At 40.9% G+C, this 19186-nt stretch overlaps 1 protein-coding gene across 11 annotated transcripts in view; it reads right to left on the bottom strand.

Annotated features, from left to right (window-relative positions):
• Positions 1-19186, bottom strand: part of MLLT10 (MLLT10 histone lysine methyltransferase DOT1L cofactor) — a 246798-nt gene that overhangs the window by 23524 nt on the left and 204088 nt on the right. For all 11 annotated transcript variants that reach the window (XR_009531819.1, XM_060097691.1, XM_060097695.1 and 8 more), the window contains one exon: positions 5097-5275. Coding sequence is in view for 10 of the 11 variants with exons in the window: in XM_060097691.1 (XP_059953674.1) it covers positions 5097-5275 (179 nt within the window). In the remaining variant the exon portion in view is untranslated. The remainder of the gene's footprint in view (positions 1-5096; positions 5276-19186) is intronic.

The following is a 19186-nucleotide window of genomic DNA, read 5'->3' as shown; positions in this document are numbered from 1 at the left end:
ATTTCGGACCCAAATTTCTGCTATTTTGTATTGTGCCACACAAACAGACACAGTAAAATTCCTAAGAATGTTTCTTCAAAGAGATACCCCTCAACACAGAGGCTCATGATCTATGTCACTTAACCTCTTCATCATCCAAAAGTAAGTAACATTAGAAAGCACTTATAAAAACTTATTCTACTCAGAATGTGAACTTCCTTAAAATTACAAGTCATTATGTAATTATTTAAAACAGGGACTTCCCTGGTGGTGCAGCAGTTAAGAATCCGTCGGCCAATGCAGAGGACACAGGTTCGAGCCCTGGTCCAGGAAGATCTCACATGCTGCGGAGCAAGTAAGCCCGTGTGCCACAACTACTGAGCCCGCATACCGCAACTATTGAAGCCCACGTGCCTAGAGCCCGTGCTCCACAACAAGAGAAGCCACCGCAATGAGAAGCCCGCGCACCGCAACGGAGAGTAGCCCCCGCTCGCCACAACTAGAGAAAGCCTGTGTGCAGCAAGACCCAATGCAGCCCCAAAATAAATAAATAAATAAATAAATAGATTAATTAAAAAGCAGGATACAACAATAAAGTAAAGTAAAATAAAATAAAATAGATGAAACTTCCGTTCTGACCAATCAAGTCAGAGCTCCTCCAAAGACAGGTGAATCGGCCTGGGAAACTGAACCATTTTCCCAAACAGAATCAAAGTGCCCTATCAGCCATCATCTGAAAGGAAATCAGGATTATATCTAAGACAACTCCCCAACACACACACCAAAGTTAAGATACTTGAAGTAAAAGTCTCACAGAAATCTGCAAAACATTAGTCACTAAATTATACCTTTAAAATACTTAAATTTATCTGCATTTACTAAATATCACATAAATAAACCTTAGAAGTTCCTTCAATTAAATTACTTTTAAACCTGTATCATTTTTATAATAGTAACACAGAGTAAACAAGGAACCATGATTATCTACATGAAGACTGTATCCAAAAGCAAAACTCAGAATGCAAGACATATTAGAATACAATTATTTTCATTACATTCTGTCTTAAACTCTATTAAAGCAATCATCCTTCAAACAAAAGCACCAGAATGCTTCCGAAGACAAAACAGAACGAATGCGGAACTAAGAAACAGTGGAATTTGAAAGGCAAAATGAAACATTAACGGCACACCTATAGAAACTAATTTATACCTCTACCCATGGTACAAGAGCAGAGTACCCATCATTAAAACATCACAAGGACAGCAGTTGTATCTTCCAATAACGTTAAGGAACTATAACTGTAACTATACTGCTGATATCTGTGAAGGAATAAGTACCCTAAAAACAAGTTTATCAAATAAAACAAAAGGATTTGACGTCAAACAATATAAAACTAGGTTATCAAACATTTTTAAAGTTTTTTTTCACATTAGGGCTGCTAAGCATCAGACTTTGTCTCCCCACATTTTTACAAGTGTCTCCTTTTTGCCCCATTAAAGGCACAAATCTAGTTTCAGTTTTTAATTTCTATTAGCTCTTCCTGATCTTACTTCCCTGACCACTTGCCTGGGAACAATCCTTAAGACAGCAAATAAACCAAAGAAGAGGCCTGTCTATCTTACTTAAAACCAAGGCCAGAAAGATGAATGACCTATGGATTTTTGTCCGGCCGGCACCAAGCCCATCACTAAAAATTACTGCTTTCATTAAGTTTTTGGGAGGGAAAGGAGGAAAGTCAAAACATCGTTCGAATTTAACACTTCTATTCTCTGATTTATATTTTTTAAAACATTTGCTTGCTGGTGTGATGGTTTTCTCAATAATTGTAACAAGGCTTCTATAATTATATTTTAAATATTGATAGTTTTAATTTACACACTTATAGCACTACTCTCTTCACTTTTAAATCAACTACCTATAAAGAAACTCTAAATAAAAGGGTAGGATGTGATTATCTAAACACACTGAATTGCATGATCTGAAAACATACAAGGCCTATACGAAAGTTAAACAGAAATAAACTTCTGTCATTTTGGAAAGAAGATTAAATTACCAAGTGCATCACAATTTTAGGAGTTCTATCTAAACATTCTATTTATTCTAAATATTTCTGTATCCTTCCTTTGCACATTGCCTAGAAAATTCACACTTTGCACATTCAACACCAAAACTATTGTCTAAGGCAGCTAAACTGAAGTAGTTCTGCACTCAGTTCAACTCAGAGGTCAACCTGCCTCAGTTGCCTGGAGACTGATGGTTGCTACAGCAGCACCAGATAAGCCAGGTTAAATAAGCTCCGGCTTGAAGGCAGAAAGTGTTTACTGCTGGACAGAAACAGAGATGCAGCTGTCTTGGCATGCAGCATGTGAGTCTCACTGGATGATCATATTTATAAGAGACCCATCTTACTGAAACAGGGAAGAGGATAAACAGTGAAGATTTTAATTGGACTGAATCCTGGATTACTTGCAACTATGATTTCTTTGTTCTTCAGCTGAGTCATATGTTAAGTGGAATTTTCCCTCTAGCTATAAATTTCTCTTCACTACCACTTCCCCCACCCACCTCCCTAAAGCCAACCCCCAAAACCACAAACATAATGAATGAGAAGAAATGAGATTTTTGCTTAATTCAGCCTGGAATTAACCAGAGGGTAATTAAAACAGACTTTTAGAAAGAAAGCAAAGAAAAATGCACATTGAAAATGTTCATGTGAGACTCTTTCCAAGGATATAAAGCTATCAACAGCATATGGTTACACTTAATTAAAAGAGATAAAACTATTAATAAGAGCCATTTTCTCATCTATCCTTTCACCCTCTCTAACCCCAAACCCCTATCATTATGCCTATACCTCACCAAGGCTAGTGAAATGAGCTAGAGAAAAACTCTCCTAAAATAGTCAGGTTGAGAAGTTCACCAAACTGTTAACTTTCATTTTCAAAGACAATACCACTAACCATGCCATTGTTTTTCTGTGCTGAACTGTTGTTTATTCTAATTCTTGATCTAATTATAATGGTGATCGTTTGCACTGCACCATTACATACTTTAAAAATAACTTAATGCTGTGCTCTGATGTACAACTTACAGAAAATGCTGGAAAAGTGTACATATATTCTAAGGCCCGTACAATAGAAATTATGAACACATACATAAAGTAGAAGTTTACAGCAACTTACAAACAACTAAACTAGTTGTTTATAATTAGACATTTGTCTTTGTCATAATTTTCTTAAAACTCTGAGACTATTAGAGGCATTGGGTAAAATGAAACTAATAAAATTATAAAGAATTCCAAATAAAGAAAAAAGATATATACTTTAGGAATTTTAAATTATTACCTTTGAGGAAACATGGGGGTTGGGGATGGAGAGTGAGTGTGTGTGCGTGTGTGTGCATGCGTGCAGTTGTGCCCATTTACTATCCTATTTGTATAATTATGATTTCTCTGGTTTGACTCTGGCTCTTAGAGCATTCTTGTAGACTAGGTCACCTATCAAGTTCCAGATCTAAAATGAAGGAAAAGGATAAATAAATGCAAAACCACCAACATAGTCACCATTATTTATAATATTATAAATATTCCTTCTTTATCACAAGAAAGAACACCATATAAGTACTTAAAAGAATCATTCACTCTTAATCCTATATTCTCCTTCACTGGTTTTTAAAAATTTACACCACAGATATTCATATATTATTTCTGTGATTTTAAAATTATGAAAGGAATTTTTAAAACCACAGAAGTCCAAAAATGGTTCATACTTTGTAAGTCCTACTTTTAAAAGAGGGAATAAAAGCTCCCCCCAAATTACTATTTTACATCATTAGGACAAAATCAGGAACTCAGAAATTGAAAAGAATCAGTTGGTGCCAACATATTCTTCTGTGCTCTCCCATGAATATCATGTAAAAATGTGTATTATTTCCACTCATGTCAATACAGGTTGAGATATTTTATAAATTCCTATAGGAAGCCCTATTTCATTTATCTCCCCTATAATCTAACTTACTTTCATTTGCAAATGAAGGAACTGACAAAGGATTAATCTCCAAAATATACAAGCAGCTCATGCAGCTCAATATCAACAAAACAAACTACCCAATCCAAAAATAGGCAGAAGACCTAAATAGACATTTCCCCAAAGAAGATATACAGATTGCTAACAAACACATGAAAAGATACTCAACATCACTAATCAGCAGAGAAATGCAAATCAAAACTACAATGAGGTATCACCTCACACTGGTCAGAATGACCATCATCAAAAAATCTACAAACAATAAATGCTGGAGAGGGTGTGGAGAAAAGGGAACCCTCTTGCACTGTTGGTGGGAATGTAAATTGATACAGCCACTACAGAGAACAGTATAGAGGTTCCTTAAAAAACTAAAAATAGAACTACCGTGCGACCCAGCAATCCCATATACCCTGAGAAAACCATAACTCAAGAAGAGTCATGTACCACAATGTTCATCGCAGCTCTATTTACAATAGCCAGGACATGGAAGCTACCTAAGTGTCCATCAACAGATGAATGGATAAAGCAGATGTGGCACATATATACAACGGAATATTACTCAGCCATAAAAAGAAACGAAATTGAGTTATCTGTAGTGAGGTGGATGGACCAAGAGTCTGTCATACAGAGTGAAGTACGTCAGAAAGAGAAAAACAAATACCGTATGCTAACACATATATATGGAATCTAAGGGGAAAAAAATGGTTCTGAAGAACCTAGGGGCAGGACGAATAAAGATACAGATGTAGAGAAGGGACTTGAGGACACGGGGAGGGGGAAGGGTAAGCTGGGATGAAGTGAGAGAGTGGCATGGACTTATATACACTACCAAACGTAAAATAGCTAGCTAGTGGGAAGCAGCTGCATAGCGCAGGGAGATCAGCTTGGTGCTTTGTGACCACCTAGAGGGGTGGGAGGGAGACACAAGAGGGAGGAGATATGGGGATATATGTGTACATATAGCCGATTCACTTTGTTATACAGCAGAAACTAACACACCATTGTAAAGCAATTATACTCCAATAAAGATGTTTAGAAAAAAAAAAGACAAACGGATGTACATGTTACTTTGTAACATGGTAATAAGTTACCTGAGTTGTAGCAACAGCAGAGGGTGCAGACGACCCAGCAGACGGGGAGAGCGCTCCCACTTGCTGTAAATGCCCAGAAGGTTGCTGAGGTAAATGAGAACTGGAGACAGGAGTACTGGATCCTGAGCCAGATGCTACATTTGGAAATGATACTGCTACATCACTGCTGCTATAAATACCTACAAGAAAAAAATCTTATTTAAATATTTTATAATTTAGCAGCCAAATTTGTCACAGATACACAACATTAATCAATAAGTTAGAATACCCACATTTCCTCCTGATCCCTCCCACAATGATAAATTTTATTGATGTCAAAAAAAAAAAAAACACGGTCCGGGAAGATCCCACATGCCGCGGAGCGGCTGGGCCCGTGAGCCATGGCCGCTGAGCCTGCGTGTCCGGAGCCTGTGCTCCGCGACGGGAGAGGCCACAACAGTGAGAGGCCCGTGTACCGCAAACAAACAAACAAACAAACAAACAAAACCCCATGAACTAAATGTATAAATACTGACTTTTCATAAAGCACTTGTCTTAAAGAAACTAAGACTTTTTTCATACGTCAAAGATGATTTGTTAAGAGACAGAGATCACATCAGGAAGTGCTTTGTAAAAATAATAATAAGGGGTTTAGGAATTCCTAAGAGCAGTAACATGTTTCTGAAATAGGAGAATGAAGAAATTAGAGCTGTATAAAAATCACTTCGTAAGCTTTTCAAAAATGCAGATACTAGAGCCCCAGCACTCATGATTGAGAAGGTCTGAAATGGGAAGAGACTTTGTTTTAGAAAGGTCATCCACATTACAGAGCAGAAAATAAAATGGAACAGGACTAGACTTGATATTCCGAGAACAACAAAGAGCCTGATGCCACTGGTGGGACACAGCAGTGAGAATAAAGAATACAGGTGGATTCTATAGATATTCAGGAGGTAGAATAAACAGGACTTTATGACGGACCAAATGGGGTATCTAAGTAGCAGTCGGGGTGGCCAGGGACCAGAGGATTAAGAGATGATGGTGACGTGGAAAGCTAGGTGGTGGTAGCATTCACTTCAGAGAACACAGGAAAAGAGGAAAGAGATTTGAAAGCATTTTCAGTAGCATCACAGGGTTAAAAAGCCAGAAAGAAAGAGTAGAAGCAATTCACTCTAGAAAAGTGGATGGACAGAGGACAGAAAGAGAAAATGAGCAAAAGTTAAGCAGAAACTAGGAGTTACTTTAAAAAGTGTTTTGTGGGTTTTTTGTTTCTTTTTTTTTTTCAAGATGGGAGATCATGCTCTTATGCTGATAAACAAAGAGTCCACAGAGAAGGAGAGGCTCTTTGAGGATAAAGGTTAAGAGACAGGAATCTCTACAAACCAGTGGGGTTCTGAACCAGGGGTGATTCTGCTTCACAAGAGACATATGACAATGTCTGGACACATTTTTGGTTGTCAAAACTAGGAGGTACTACTGGCACCTAGTAGGTAATGGCCAGGGATGCTGCTAAACATTGTACAATGCACAAGACAGCTCCTCATAACTAACAATTATCTGGCCCATAGAGTCAACAGCAATGGAAGCTGAGGAATCTTATAATAAACCAGGGCTCTTGGGAGGCTGGGAGGGAATAAGACCTTAAGAACTTGACACTATAAACAAGAGGAAAGCAGAAAAAAAGAACCTAAGTATGCTATAGTCAAAAAAATTTTTTTGAGAAAACACAGTGCTTGGTTATATCAACAGTAAAATTTACTTTGTTCTAAAGAATATAAATATTATTGATTCATAATAAATAAAAGTATCTATAATCTTCAAACAAGGGGAATACAAAAATTGGGACATTTTTAAAGGCCTTACAACTATAATTGAGGCTCCTAAGAATCTTTTTATATCTACAATTTCTCCAGAATAAAGATAATTTATCCACTTAACAAATACATTCATTCCACAAACATCTGAGAGCTCACTGTTTGCCAGACATTATTCTAAGCCCTAGAGATACAAAGCCATTCAAGATATGTGGTCTCCGCCTTCAAGAAGCTTAGTGGAAAAAAGAGACAATTACAAAAGACCGTGAAGAGTACTATGATAGAGATATCCTCGGGAGGCTATGAGTGCATAAAGAGGGTTATCTAACCCAGACCTGGAGTGAGAGAGGATGGGGTCAAAAAGCGAACTGGGAGAGATGTGTGCTTTTAAAGCTAATTTCTAAAGGAGCTGCAGGACAGAGGTGAAGGGCATTCTGAGGAAGAAACAGGCGCCACAGAGCCAGGTGGATTCTAAGAACTTCCAAGTGCCATCCGTGTAGCTTAAGAAATGAGGCTAAAAAATAAGCCGGAATCAAATCAAGAAGAACATTAAAAGTTAAAATGTTAAAAGTTAAAAATTTAGAGACAATCGGAAGCCACCAAAGTATTGTAAGCAGAAGTCTGGTGTGATCAGATTGGTGTTTCAGCAAAACATAAATAAATCACTGGTACAAGGCTGAGAACAGATTGGGGAGGGGATTTAAACAGAGACTGAGAAAGCTGTTAAGGGCTGCTACAATGATACTGATGAGCAAAAATAATAATAATATTAAAAAAAACAAACCTAAGGTAACAGCAGTAATGAGACATTACAAAGACAACATTCATAGGACTGGTAACTAATTAGATCTGAAGAATAAAAAAGAGGGAAGAGTCAAAAATGACTCTTAGGACTTCCCTGGTGGTGTGGTGTTTAAGAATCTGCCTGCCAATGCAGGGGACACAGGTTTGATCCCTGTTCCGGGAAGATCCCACATGCCATGGAGCAACTAAGCCCGTGCGCCACAACTACTGAGGCCGTATGCCACAACTACTGAAGCCTGGCGCCTAGAGCCAGTGCTTCACAACAAGAGAAGCCACTGCAAGGAGAAGCCCATGCACCACGTGGAAAAGTGGCCCCTGCTCGCCGCAATTAGAGAAAGCCCACGTGCAGCAACAAAGACCCAACACAGTCAAAAATAAATAAATTAATTTAAAAAAAAAAGACTCTTAAACACCAGTAAGTGACTGTGAGAGTGGTAACATTCACTGAAGTAGAAACAGCAACTGAGAGTATCCAGCACTTGTTACTATGTGTAGGTCACTGTGCTAGGACCACAGACCAATGAAGTAACTATTACTCCCATTTTACATATGAGCAAACAGAAGTTTGAAGAAATAAACTAATTCCTTTAGTGACCTAGTAGATGGTAGAACCAAGAGTCAAACTCATAGCCATGTGACTTTACAACCAAAACCACTTCCTAATTACATGTTTGAGGTTGAGGTTGATCATCACAGTCTTTGAGATGCCTGTGGGACACGAAACTCCTATATCATCTAAAACAGAATGGGATGAGCCTGAAGCTCAGCAGAAAAAAATCAGGTCTGGAGACACAAATCAGGAGCCAGAAGGATGACAAAGATAGAATAAGTAAACGTGAAAACTCAGAAAGGCTTACTGTTGGCCTGCTAACTAGTTCATATTTAGAAACACGGAAATTTCATATTAAAAAGTCTAGATTTCTGGGCTTCCCTGGTGGCGCAGTGGTTGAGAGTCCGCCTGCCGATGCAGGGGACATGGGTTCGTGCCCTGATCCGGGAGGATCCCACGTGCCACGGAGCGGCTGGGCCCGTGAGCCATGGCCGCTGAGCCTGCGCGTCCGGAGCCTGTGCTCCGCAGCGGGAGAGGCCACAGCAGTGAGAGGCCCGTGTACCGCAAAAAAAAAAAAAATCTGTGATATGGAAGCTGATCAAAGGCAAGGCAAGGAAAAATGAGATCACCCAGGGAAGTTCTTGGTGTGATCAAGAGAAGAGGACTAAAGACAGGACCTAGGGAACATTACCATTTAAAGGGTAGACAAAGAAAGATGGACCACAAAGAACAAAATAAGGAAACAGAGAGAATCTTAGAAACCACCTAAGAGAATTTCAAAGGAAAAGGTCAAATGATTCTATTGGTCATTTAAGGTAAGGCCAGAAAAAGAAGTCATGAAAAGTAACAAGAAATTTTGGCATGATAACTCTTTTAAGAAGTTTGGCTGTGGAGGACAGAAAAGAGCACATAAATGCAGTGAATATTTATAAACCTACATTCCAAAGGACAGGCATGTAGGTGAGAAAAAAAAATTGTTTTAAGTTGTTTACCCCATAGTTCTTTCAACAAATACTTATTGAGGTTCTGATAATAATTTTTTAAAAGGCAATGAAGATAGCAAAGAACAGAAAGGAATTCATCCTTCAAAGAACTTATAGTCTCACAGCAGAGCTAATAAGTACTCCCAAGCTACTATGATACAGGAAGGAAATGCTAAATACCATAAGAAGGACATACGATACAAAAAACGACTTAAGTTCAGAGGAAGAGACTGGGGTGGAAGAGTTCCAGAGAGAAGTACTTGAACTCAGCTTTTTCAAAGTACCTTAAAAGGTAGAGTGCTGATTTTTTTTAATGTCGAAAAGCATACCGTACATGGAATCTCCAATTCCCAAAACTAAAAGATGAAAGTGAGCTGGAGGCAGCAGGCTGACATCACCACAGGACAAGTTTCTGACTGAGACAAACGTCCCGGCTCTCCCAACCTTGGGATCTTAAACTTTGTGAGCCTCCATACTGTTCTCTTCTAAAAACCAAGGTAATAGCTACCTTAAAGGTTTTTGAGAATACCCATGTAAAGGCTCTAACAGTGCCTAATACACAGTAAGTTGCCATAAATGGTAGCTATAGCTATTTTAGAGTTAGTGCTCTAGTTAAAAATTTATCTTTAAGTCAGGAAAGTACAGTATTTTAATTGTCAGGTCCTCTAATGTCCGTACTACACTTTGAAAACTGCAAATACCATTACCACATGCAATAATATATCATGAAAGTATAATACTGAGAAGTAAAACTGTGGTGTGTTTGAGGATCTTCAATCTCTAAACTTAAGTCTGTTTTTTAACTGCATTAGCTTGATCTTAAATGGGAAACTGCACAGCTAAAAACGCAGCAATCACACTTTGAAACTGGTATTCAGGTTACTGTAATAAAATAGAACAAATCAAAATTTTCCTTTCCTATCAAGTCAGGAAAGCATGGAATTCTAAATCTTTTTCTGAAAATGAGGATCACTGGCTCACCTCAACTCCCTCATACCTCAGGTATGATGGTACAGCATTAACCGTTCACTAAGACCTCTAGATCCTTTTCCACAAGGCAAATAATCCTCCTTAGATTGTTCTGTACCTGCTTTCTATTCAACTTCACTCTATTTTCATCTTTTACAAGTTATATGCTATTTTAATCCAAATCAAGGTGACATTCATCTAATTAAATATAACTGAATCCTGCAATGCACAAGCTCAAGGAAAATACCCTCAAATTCACCTGTTCAGGATACAATATTGTGCACCTTCCGTTCAGGGTAGCTGTACCAGTTTACACTCTTCACCAACAGAGACCAAGTGCCTGTTTTCCACCTCACGCTCGATTTTATCTAGTCTTTACATCTTTGTTAATCCAATGGGCAAACAAAGGTGCATTACCACACTTTTACCTGTGTGTAACCAGGAGTGGGAGGACGTGTGGAATGAGCAATGTCAGGAGGAGCGCTCCTCGTGTGGAATGAATTTTGGCGAATGGAACTGGCGAGAGAGGAGGCCAGGGCTTAGGACCAGCCTGGGTCAGCCGTCACGTGTGACAGTGGCGGTGAGGACGGAGACCTGCTCACCCACCCACGGGCGCCCGAGGGAGAGAAGCAGCGCAGGTATAACATACAGCTGTCCTGAAAAAGGCTCCCCTCTGGGGTTCTTAGCGTCAGGGTGTGCCAGACAGACCGTGCTTGCGTCTCCTCCTCTGTCCGAAGTTTCCTTGGGTTCCTCACAGATGTCTTGGCACCCTTCAGGTCTCGGCTCAAATGGCACCTTCTCCGAGAGGCCTTCCTTGACCACCCTGTTGAGTACTGCAACTCCCTCACTGCACCCATCTACTTCCCTGCTTGATTTTTCTCCATGCTCGTTATCACATTTATCATTCTGCGTGTTTTCCTTATTCCTTTTGTTCACTGTCTTTCCCATGTCCCTCTGAAATGTACTCTCCATGAGGATGGGAGTCTGCTTTGTTCACTGCCTTATTCCCAGTACTGTACTTAGAGCAGTGCCAGGCATACTAGATTTGCAATACATATTTATTATTATCATTCAGTATTGAATGAGTGAAATCCTATTTGGCAAGGCAGTATAGCTTAGTAATTAAACTTGCAGGGTTGGGCTCATTTGGACCCGAGATCAGCTGCGTGACTTTGGTCAAGCAACTTAACTTCGCTAAGCTTCTTTCCTTAAAGGTGAAGGGGGGGGGCTTCCCTGGTGGCACAGCGGTTAAGAATCCGCTGCCAATGCAGGGGACACGGATTCGAGCCCTGGTCTGGGAGGATCCCACACGCCAGGGAGCAACTAGGACCGTATGCCACAACTACTGAGCCTGCACTCTAGAGTCTGCGAGCCACAATTACTAAAGCCTGCGTGCCACAACTATTTAAGCCTGCATGCCACAACTACTGAAGCCCACATGCCTAGAGCCCGTGATCTGCAACAAGAGAAGCCACAGCAATGAGAGGCCCACGCAGCACAGCGAAGAGTAGCCCCTGCTTGCTGCTGGTAGAGAAAGGCCGCATGCAGCAGTAAAGACCCAATGGAGCCATACATACATACATAAATCTATTTTAAAAAACAAAAAAAGAGGTGAAGTGGGGTTCATGAGAACACCTTGTCGTTTATTAGGTTGTAAGGATTAAATGCCTGGCACACACTAGACACTTAGAGGCTATTGTTATTGTTTCAAAAGCTGTGTAGACTAGGAGTCTTCATTTGTCTTTTCTGTTTCTAGGCTGCTCATTTGAGGCAAGTGTGCATATGTGTGCAAATGTGTGTGTGCTCACAAATGTGTGCTCTAGCAAATTTATCATGCTGTGAACGAACTAGGCCACCTTCACAGGTACTTTTAAGAACTGGAGTCTCAGCACAAACAGTCCCCATTTTTTACTCACGACAATGGGATGTTTTAAAATAAAGATACTGTAAATCAACTATATTTCAATTAAAAAATTTTTAAAAAAGAATGAAATGAAAAACAGAACAAAACAAAAAGAAACAAAGATGCAGAATGATACAGAGAGTGGCAGTAACATACTGATTCATTTATCCATCCACCCAAGAAATATTTATTTCATATGTACTAAAAGACAGGAACTGTGCTCAGAGCAGGGAATAAAGTAGGGAACAAGACAGAAAAGATCTCTGTTCTTCAGGAATATACAATTAGGGAGGCAAACACCAAAACAAACACATGGGACTTCCCTGGTCAAACTCTGTGCTCCCAATGCAGGGGTCCCGGGTTTGATCCCTGGTCAGGGAACTAGATCCCACATGCATGCCACAACTAAGAGTTCGCATGCCACAACTAAGGAGCCCGCGAGCTGCAACTAAGGAGCCTGCTGGCAGCAACTAAGACCCAGAGCAACCAAATAAATTAATTAATTAAATATTTTTAAAAACCACAAATATAAATTGTGGCAAACGCTATGTGATGGAAGAGAAAGGGTATAATGAGAGTGAAAAATTAAGAAGCAGAAAAGATCTGTCTGAAGAAATGATATAACAAGACCTAAAGGTTAGGTATGTAGTTGTTAACTGAGCGAAGAATGAAGCAGAAAAGCTCGTTCAAAAGACAAGTTAAGGGCTTCCCTGGTGGCGCAGTGGTTGAGAGTCCACCTGCTGATGCAGGGGACGTGGGTTCGTGCCCCGGTCCGGGAAGATCCCACATGCCGCGGAGTGGCTGGGCCCGTGAGCCATGGCCGCTGAGCCTGCGCGTCCGGAGCCTGTGCTCCGCAACGGGAGAGGCCACAACAGTGAGAGGCCTGCGTACCGCAAAAAAAAATTTAAAAAGCCAAGTTAAAAAAAAAGGTAATATGGCTCAAGTATAGTGGAGAGAGTGGTAGAAGACAAGGTTAGAGAGGGGAAGGAGTAGATCTCGCAGGACCTTGTAAGCCACGTAGAGGTGTTTAGAATTTATGTTAAGATCAATAGGAAGGGGACTTCCCTGGTGGCGCAGTGGTTAAGAATCCACCTGCCAATGCAGGGGACATGGGTTCAAGCCCTGGTCCGGGAAGATCCCACATGCTGCAGAGCAACTAAGCCTGTGTGCCACAACTACTGAGCCTGCACTCTAGAGCCCACAAGCCACAACTACTGAAGCCTGCGTGCCTACAGCCCATGCTCCGCAACAGGAGAAGCCACCACAATGAGAAGCCCACGCACCACAACGCAGAGTAGCCCCCGCTCTCTGCAACTAGAGAAAAGCCCATGCGCAGCAACAAAGACCCAACACAGCCAAAAATAAATAAATAAATATTTTTTAAAAAGATCAATGGGAAGACAATAAAGACGAATAGTGAGGGCTTCCCTGGTGGCGCAGTGGTTGAGAGTCCGCCTGCCGATGCAGGGGACACAGGTTCGTGCCCCGGTCCGGGAAGATCCCACATGCCACGGAGCGGCTAGGCCCGTGAGCCATGGCCGCTGAGCCTGTGCATCCGGAGCCTGTGCTCCGCAAGGGGAGAGGCCACAACAGTGAGAGGCCCACGTAACAAAAAAAAAAAAAAAAAAAAAAAAAAGACGAATAGTGAGAACTGGATTTTTTTTTTTTTTTTTTGGCGGTACGCGGGCCTCTCACCGCTGCGGCCTCTCCCCGTCGCGGAGCACAGGCTCCGGACGCGCAGGCCCAGCGGCCATGGCCCACGGGCCCAGCCGCTCCGCGGCACGTGGGATCCCCCCGGACCGGGGCACGAACCCACGTCCCCTGCATCGGCAGGCGGACTCCCAACCACTGCGCCACCAGGGAAGCCCGAGAACTGGATTTTTAAAATATCATCCCTCGGGCTTCCCTGGTGGTGCAGTGGTTGAGAATCTACCTGCCAATGCAGGGGACATGGGTTCGGGCCCTGGTCTGGGAAGATCCCACATGCCGCAGAGCAGCTAGCCCCGTGAGCCACAATTACTGAGCCTGCGCATCTGGAGCCTGTGCTCCGCAACAAGAGAGGCCGCGATGATGAGAGGCCCGCGCACCACGATGAGGAGTGGCCCCCACTTGCCGCAACTGGAGAAAGCCCTCGCACGGAAACGAAGACCCAACACAGCCATAAATAAATAAATAAATAAAACTAAAAAAAAAAAAAGCAAAAGAAATCTGAATGAAGTATGGTCTTAAAAAAAAAGAAGAATAAAAATAAAATAAAATTAAATTAAATTAAAAAAACACATCCCCTGCCTCTGGGAGGGCAGGGGTTTAAAAAAAAAAAAAATCATCCCTCTAACTGCTGTGTAGCAAATGAATAGAAAGGAGGAAGAGTGGAAACAGAAAGATCATTTAAGAGGCTATTCCATAAACTAGATGAAAGATTATGATCCTCTGAAAATGGCAGTGGAACTGACCATGAAGAAAGATGTGTCTGAAGTGCATCTAGAAGTTAAAATCACCTAAACTTGATAAGCTATATTTGGTAGACAGAGTAAAGTATTTTGCATCAATCCCAATTTTGTTCATTATGTGTTGTTTCTTTTGAATTTACCCGTAAAGACAACACATACTCATTATTTAAATTTTAAGTAGATGGGAAAGTAGGAAAAAAAAAAAATCAACCACAAAGACTGTTAATATTTTTATATATTTTCAAACTTTTTGGTGCAGAATTTACGGTTTTGCTCTATATAGTTGCCTATATACTGGACATAGAATTTTTAATCCTCTTACACTTACCATACATATTTTCTCATTTCACTTTAAAATATTTTTAAATGTTTTGAATATCATTTTGATATCAATTGAATACTGCAGAGCTGACCTGATTTTACAATATTCTACAAATATTTATGCACCTAATATGCCCAGATACAATACTTGCTGCTAAAGATGCTACAAAGAAGAAAACAGATACCATCCTTGCACTCGTGAAGCTTAAAGGAGTCACACGTTAAATAATCACACAAATATTAGTGCTATGATGAAAAAGTAGAATGTGCTATGACAGAATATGAGGGGTAACTTAAGATTAGCAGTACCAAAAAAAAAAAAAAAAAAGAGAAAAGAAAAATTCGCAGTAAAGGGTAGGCCTTTGTAAAGTGACACATAAACTAAAAGGAAGTCCTTAGGGGAAGTTCTAATTTTACTTGCCTAGACCTCTTTCCCATTTCTTTTCCAAATAGCACCCTATTTTCTATTAGGGAAGTACCCCTCCTCCACTTCATGCACTCCTGGCCCAGGGATGAACATGTAATCCAATCTGAGGCGAACTGTCTCTGCTGGGAACTTACACCTTGAATGCATGCTCATAAGGGCAGAGAATGATCAGACCTAAGTTAGTCTAATGGTAATAATATTAGGAGTCTATTAGTTCTTGTTCACTTTGCCCTTTAAGCTACCCTTACTTCTCTCCTCCAAAAGTTTTAGAATAAGGTTTTTCTATTAATTCTCTAAAATAACTGTATATATCCAATAAATTACTTTTTGCTTACACTCGACAGAACCTACTTCTGTGGCTTACGTACAATGGACCCTAATGGACACAGCCACTGTGGTATAATAAACAAAGAAACAAGATGCTCAAAATGAAGCTAGGGACTTCCCCCGGTGGTCCAGTGGTTAGGACCGCTGCAGGGGGATTAGGACCCATTCCAAGCTTCCACTGCAGGAGGTGCAGGTTTGATCCCTGCTTGGGGAACTAAAAAAAAAAAAGAAGCTAGAATCCAGCCCAAGAGTCAGCTCAGGTAAAACCTTGCAGGCCATAAAGGACTTTCCAGTTTTGTAGTAATGGAAAGCTATTAAAGCGTCTTAACCAAGAGAGTGACATGATCATAATAATATTTTTAAGAGATCACTTTGAATACAAAGTGAACAATGCCTTAAAAGACAACAGAAGAGTAGAATCAGGGAGATTGGTTAGGTAGTTATTGCAATACTTTACACAAAAGATTTTAAGTAACTTAAATTTGGTGAGAATTATGGAGTGAGTAAAGCAGAGGCTCAGGAGTGAGCCCCAAGGAATTTCAACACCAAATCAGGATAAAGGAGAAGTCACAAAAAACTAAAAAGAAATGGTCAGAACAGTAGGACAACCAAGTGAGGGCAAGTGGAAAAAGAAGAGATGGGGAAGTGATGTAAGATGGTCATGTAAGAAGAAAACTAGGGGCCTCCCTGGTGGCGCAAGTGGTTGAGAGTCCGCCTGCCGATGCAGGGGATACGGGTTCGTGCCCCGGTCTGGGAGGATCCCATATGCCGCGGAGCGGCTGGGCCCGTGAGCCATGGCCGCTGAGCCTGCGCGTCCGGAGCCTGCGCGTCCGGAGCCTGCGCGTCCGGAGCCTGTGCTCCGCAACGGGGGAGGCCACAACAGTGAGAGGCCCGCATACCGCAAAAAAAAAAAAAAAAAAAAAGAAAGAAGAAAACTGAAAAATACTCACTTGGACTTGACAATGTGAAAGCTATTCCTGACCTGAGTGTAGTAGTAGTTGCAGAAGCCAATATGAAGTGGTTCAAAAAAATAAATAAATAAATCAATGGGGGAATTTCTGTTTCTGGCAACAAGGCAGACTCGACAACCTAAAAACCTTCCTAATTAAAAGTACCTAAATGTGAATAGCTAAACCCACACAAAAAAAATTAGGGGTCCAAATAAAGAGGAAAGGCTTTAACAGCTGCCCTGAAGCAGCCAGCCTATGTCAGGAACCTAGGAGCTTTGGCTTTAATGCTCACCACAAGGAAAAGAGATAAAACCTTGGGTCTCCAATGGAGGGAAAGCTGAAATTAATGAGACCCCGTTTATATAGTTTAGACTTTCCCATGGCTACACTTTTAGGGGAAAACTAACCCATCCCTTCTCCACTCCACCCCCAAAGACCCCCACAAAACACAAAACCCCAAAATCACGGCATACACAGGGAGAAAAATAAAATAAGGAAGTTTGTCCAATTTGATCTGAGCTTTGGATAGAGGATGGAAGATCTGCCTTGAGAATTTACAGCCACGCCCTTGCCTTCAAATAGGTTTTGGGGTCTGAACTTACACCATCTGCCTGGTCTGGAAAATCCCAAATGCTGAATCAACATAAGAAGAGGTCAGGCAATACCCTCACTTGAATATATAGCAGAAACAAACACAAAACCTCTTTGAAGGGATATATCCTCAACCCAGGCTAGAAAATGAGTTTGCAATCCAAAATTAGAAAACATGGAAAGAACAATCCCCTTGATCACAAGTTAGCGGACATTAAGATTTGACTATCTTCTAAGAACCTTAGAAAATAGAAACAGCAAATAAAGATTATGAGATAAAGATTTTAAATTATTAAGAACCTAAGAGAAGAAATCAAAAATATGAGAAAGGAACAACATTCTATATAAAAAAGAACCTGGGATATCCTTCTGTGGTAAGCAGAATTCCCCACGTTTCCCTTCTCCTGGTTATTCAATCAAACACTAATCTAGGTACTGCTCTGAAGGCACTTGGCAGATTGAATTAAGGTACTCATCAACTGACCTTAAAACAGGTGGATTATTCTGAATATGAGGGTGGGCCCAGTGTAACTGAATGAGCCCTTAAAAACCGAAGAAGGGCAGAAGGGTCAGTGGGAGATGCAGAAGAGAAAGCAAGACAAATGCGGCAGAAGGGGACCTCAAGAGAGATTCTAGGTGTGAAAAGGATTCAAAGCATCACCTTTTCTGGCTCTAAGATATAGGGACACGTGTGCAAGGATGGGAGAGAAGCCTCTAGGAGCTAAGGGAGGCCCTTAACTGACCGGAAATGGTGATCTTGGTTCTACCACTCCAAGGAGAGAACTGGATTCCACCAACAACCTGAATGAGCTTGGAAGCGGGTTGTTCCCAGAGTCTCCTGACAGTAAGAGCTGGCCAACACCGTGATTTCAGCCTTGTGAGAATCTAAGCAGAGAAACCAACTTACCCAACCCAGACCTCTGACTGTGCACTAAGGAATTTGTCTGGTTTTAAGCTGCTAATATTTGTGGTAATTTGGTACAGCAGCAAGAGAAAACTAATATACTTGCAGTGTCAGAAAGTAAGGAAGCATTAAAAGAATAGTGGGGACATATCAAAAGGACATGGAGTCAGCTTAAAGGGCTCCCAATGCCTAATTGTGAACAATCTGAGCATCACAACAAATGGATTATAACCCATACAAATCCATAAGTCCATACTGAAATAAACTGAAAGTCTGACGAGGAATGAAATATTTACATAGTCTCACAGTTTATTCCACAAAATACTAATTATAAGGGGGAAAGAAAACCTTTTCATTGGAAAAGTCTCATTATATGCCATGTGACAAAATGCAATGGAAATATCATTTCTAAAATATATAACCCTGGGACTTCCCTGGCGGTCCAGTGGTTAAGAATCCACGCTTCCACCACAGGGGGCACGGGTTGGATCCCTGGTCAGGAACTAAGATCCCTGCGTGCATGTGGTACGGCCAACCAAAAAAATAAATAAATAAAATAAAACAAATAGCCTGAACCTAGTAACTTCAAAAAAAAAGACAAATCCAAAATAACTGGCCTATAATCCTCAAAAATTAAGGCAGTTGTCAAAACTCAGATGGCGTCTAAAGACTAGATGCTAGTAATCTGGCGATATTAATTTCCTGTTCGTGATAGCTGTACCATGATATTGTAGGAGAATATCCATGTTTGTAAGAAATACTTAGATATTCAGGGCTGACGGGGCACTATGACTGTAACTTACTCTCAAATGGTTGAGGAAAATAAAGTTCTCTATATTTGCAATTTTTCTGTAAGTCTGACACTGTTTCAAAATAAAAATATTTTTAGATGTGAGGAAAGAGCTGAACACTCTTAAAAAACAAGAAAGAAAAACAAAACCAGACCAGGTCCATTAAAAAAACAACAACAGGGCTTCCCTGGTGGCGCAGTGGTTGAGAGTCCGCCTGCCGATGCAGGGGACACGGGTTCGTGCCCCGGTCCAGGAAGATCCCACATGCTGCGGAGTGGCTGGGCCCATGAGCCGTGGCTGCTGAGCCTGCGCGTCCGGAGCCTGTAC

Source organism: Mesoplodon densirostris, chromosome 4 (genome assembly GCF_025265405.1).
Source record: "Mesoplodon densirostris isolate mMesDen1 chromosome 4, mMesDen1 primary haplotype, whole genome shotgun sequence".
Lineage (NCBI taxonomy): Eukaryota > Metazoa > Chordata > Mammalia > Artiodactyla > Ziphiidae > Mesoplodon > Mesoplodon densirostris.
This window is presented reverse-complemented; position numbering and strand designations above follow the sequence as displayed.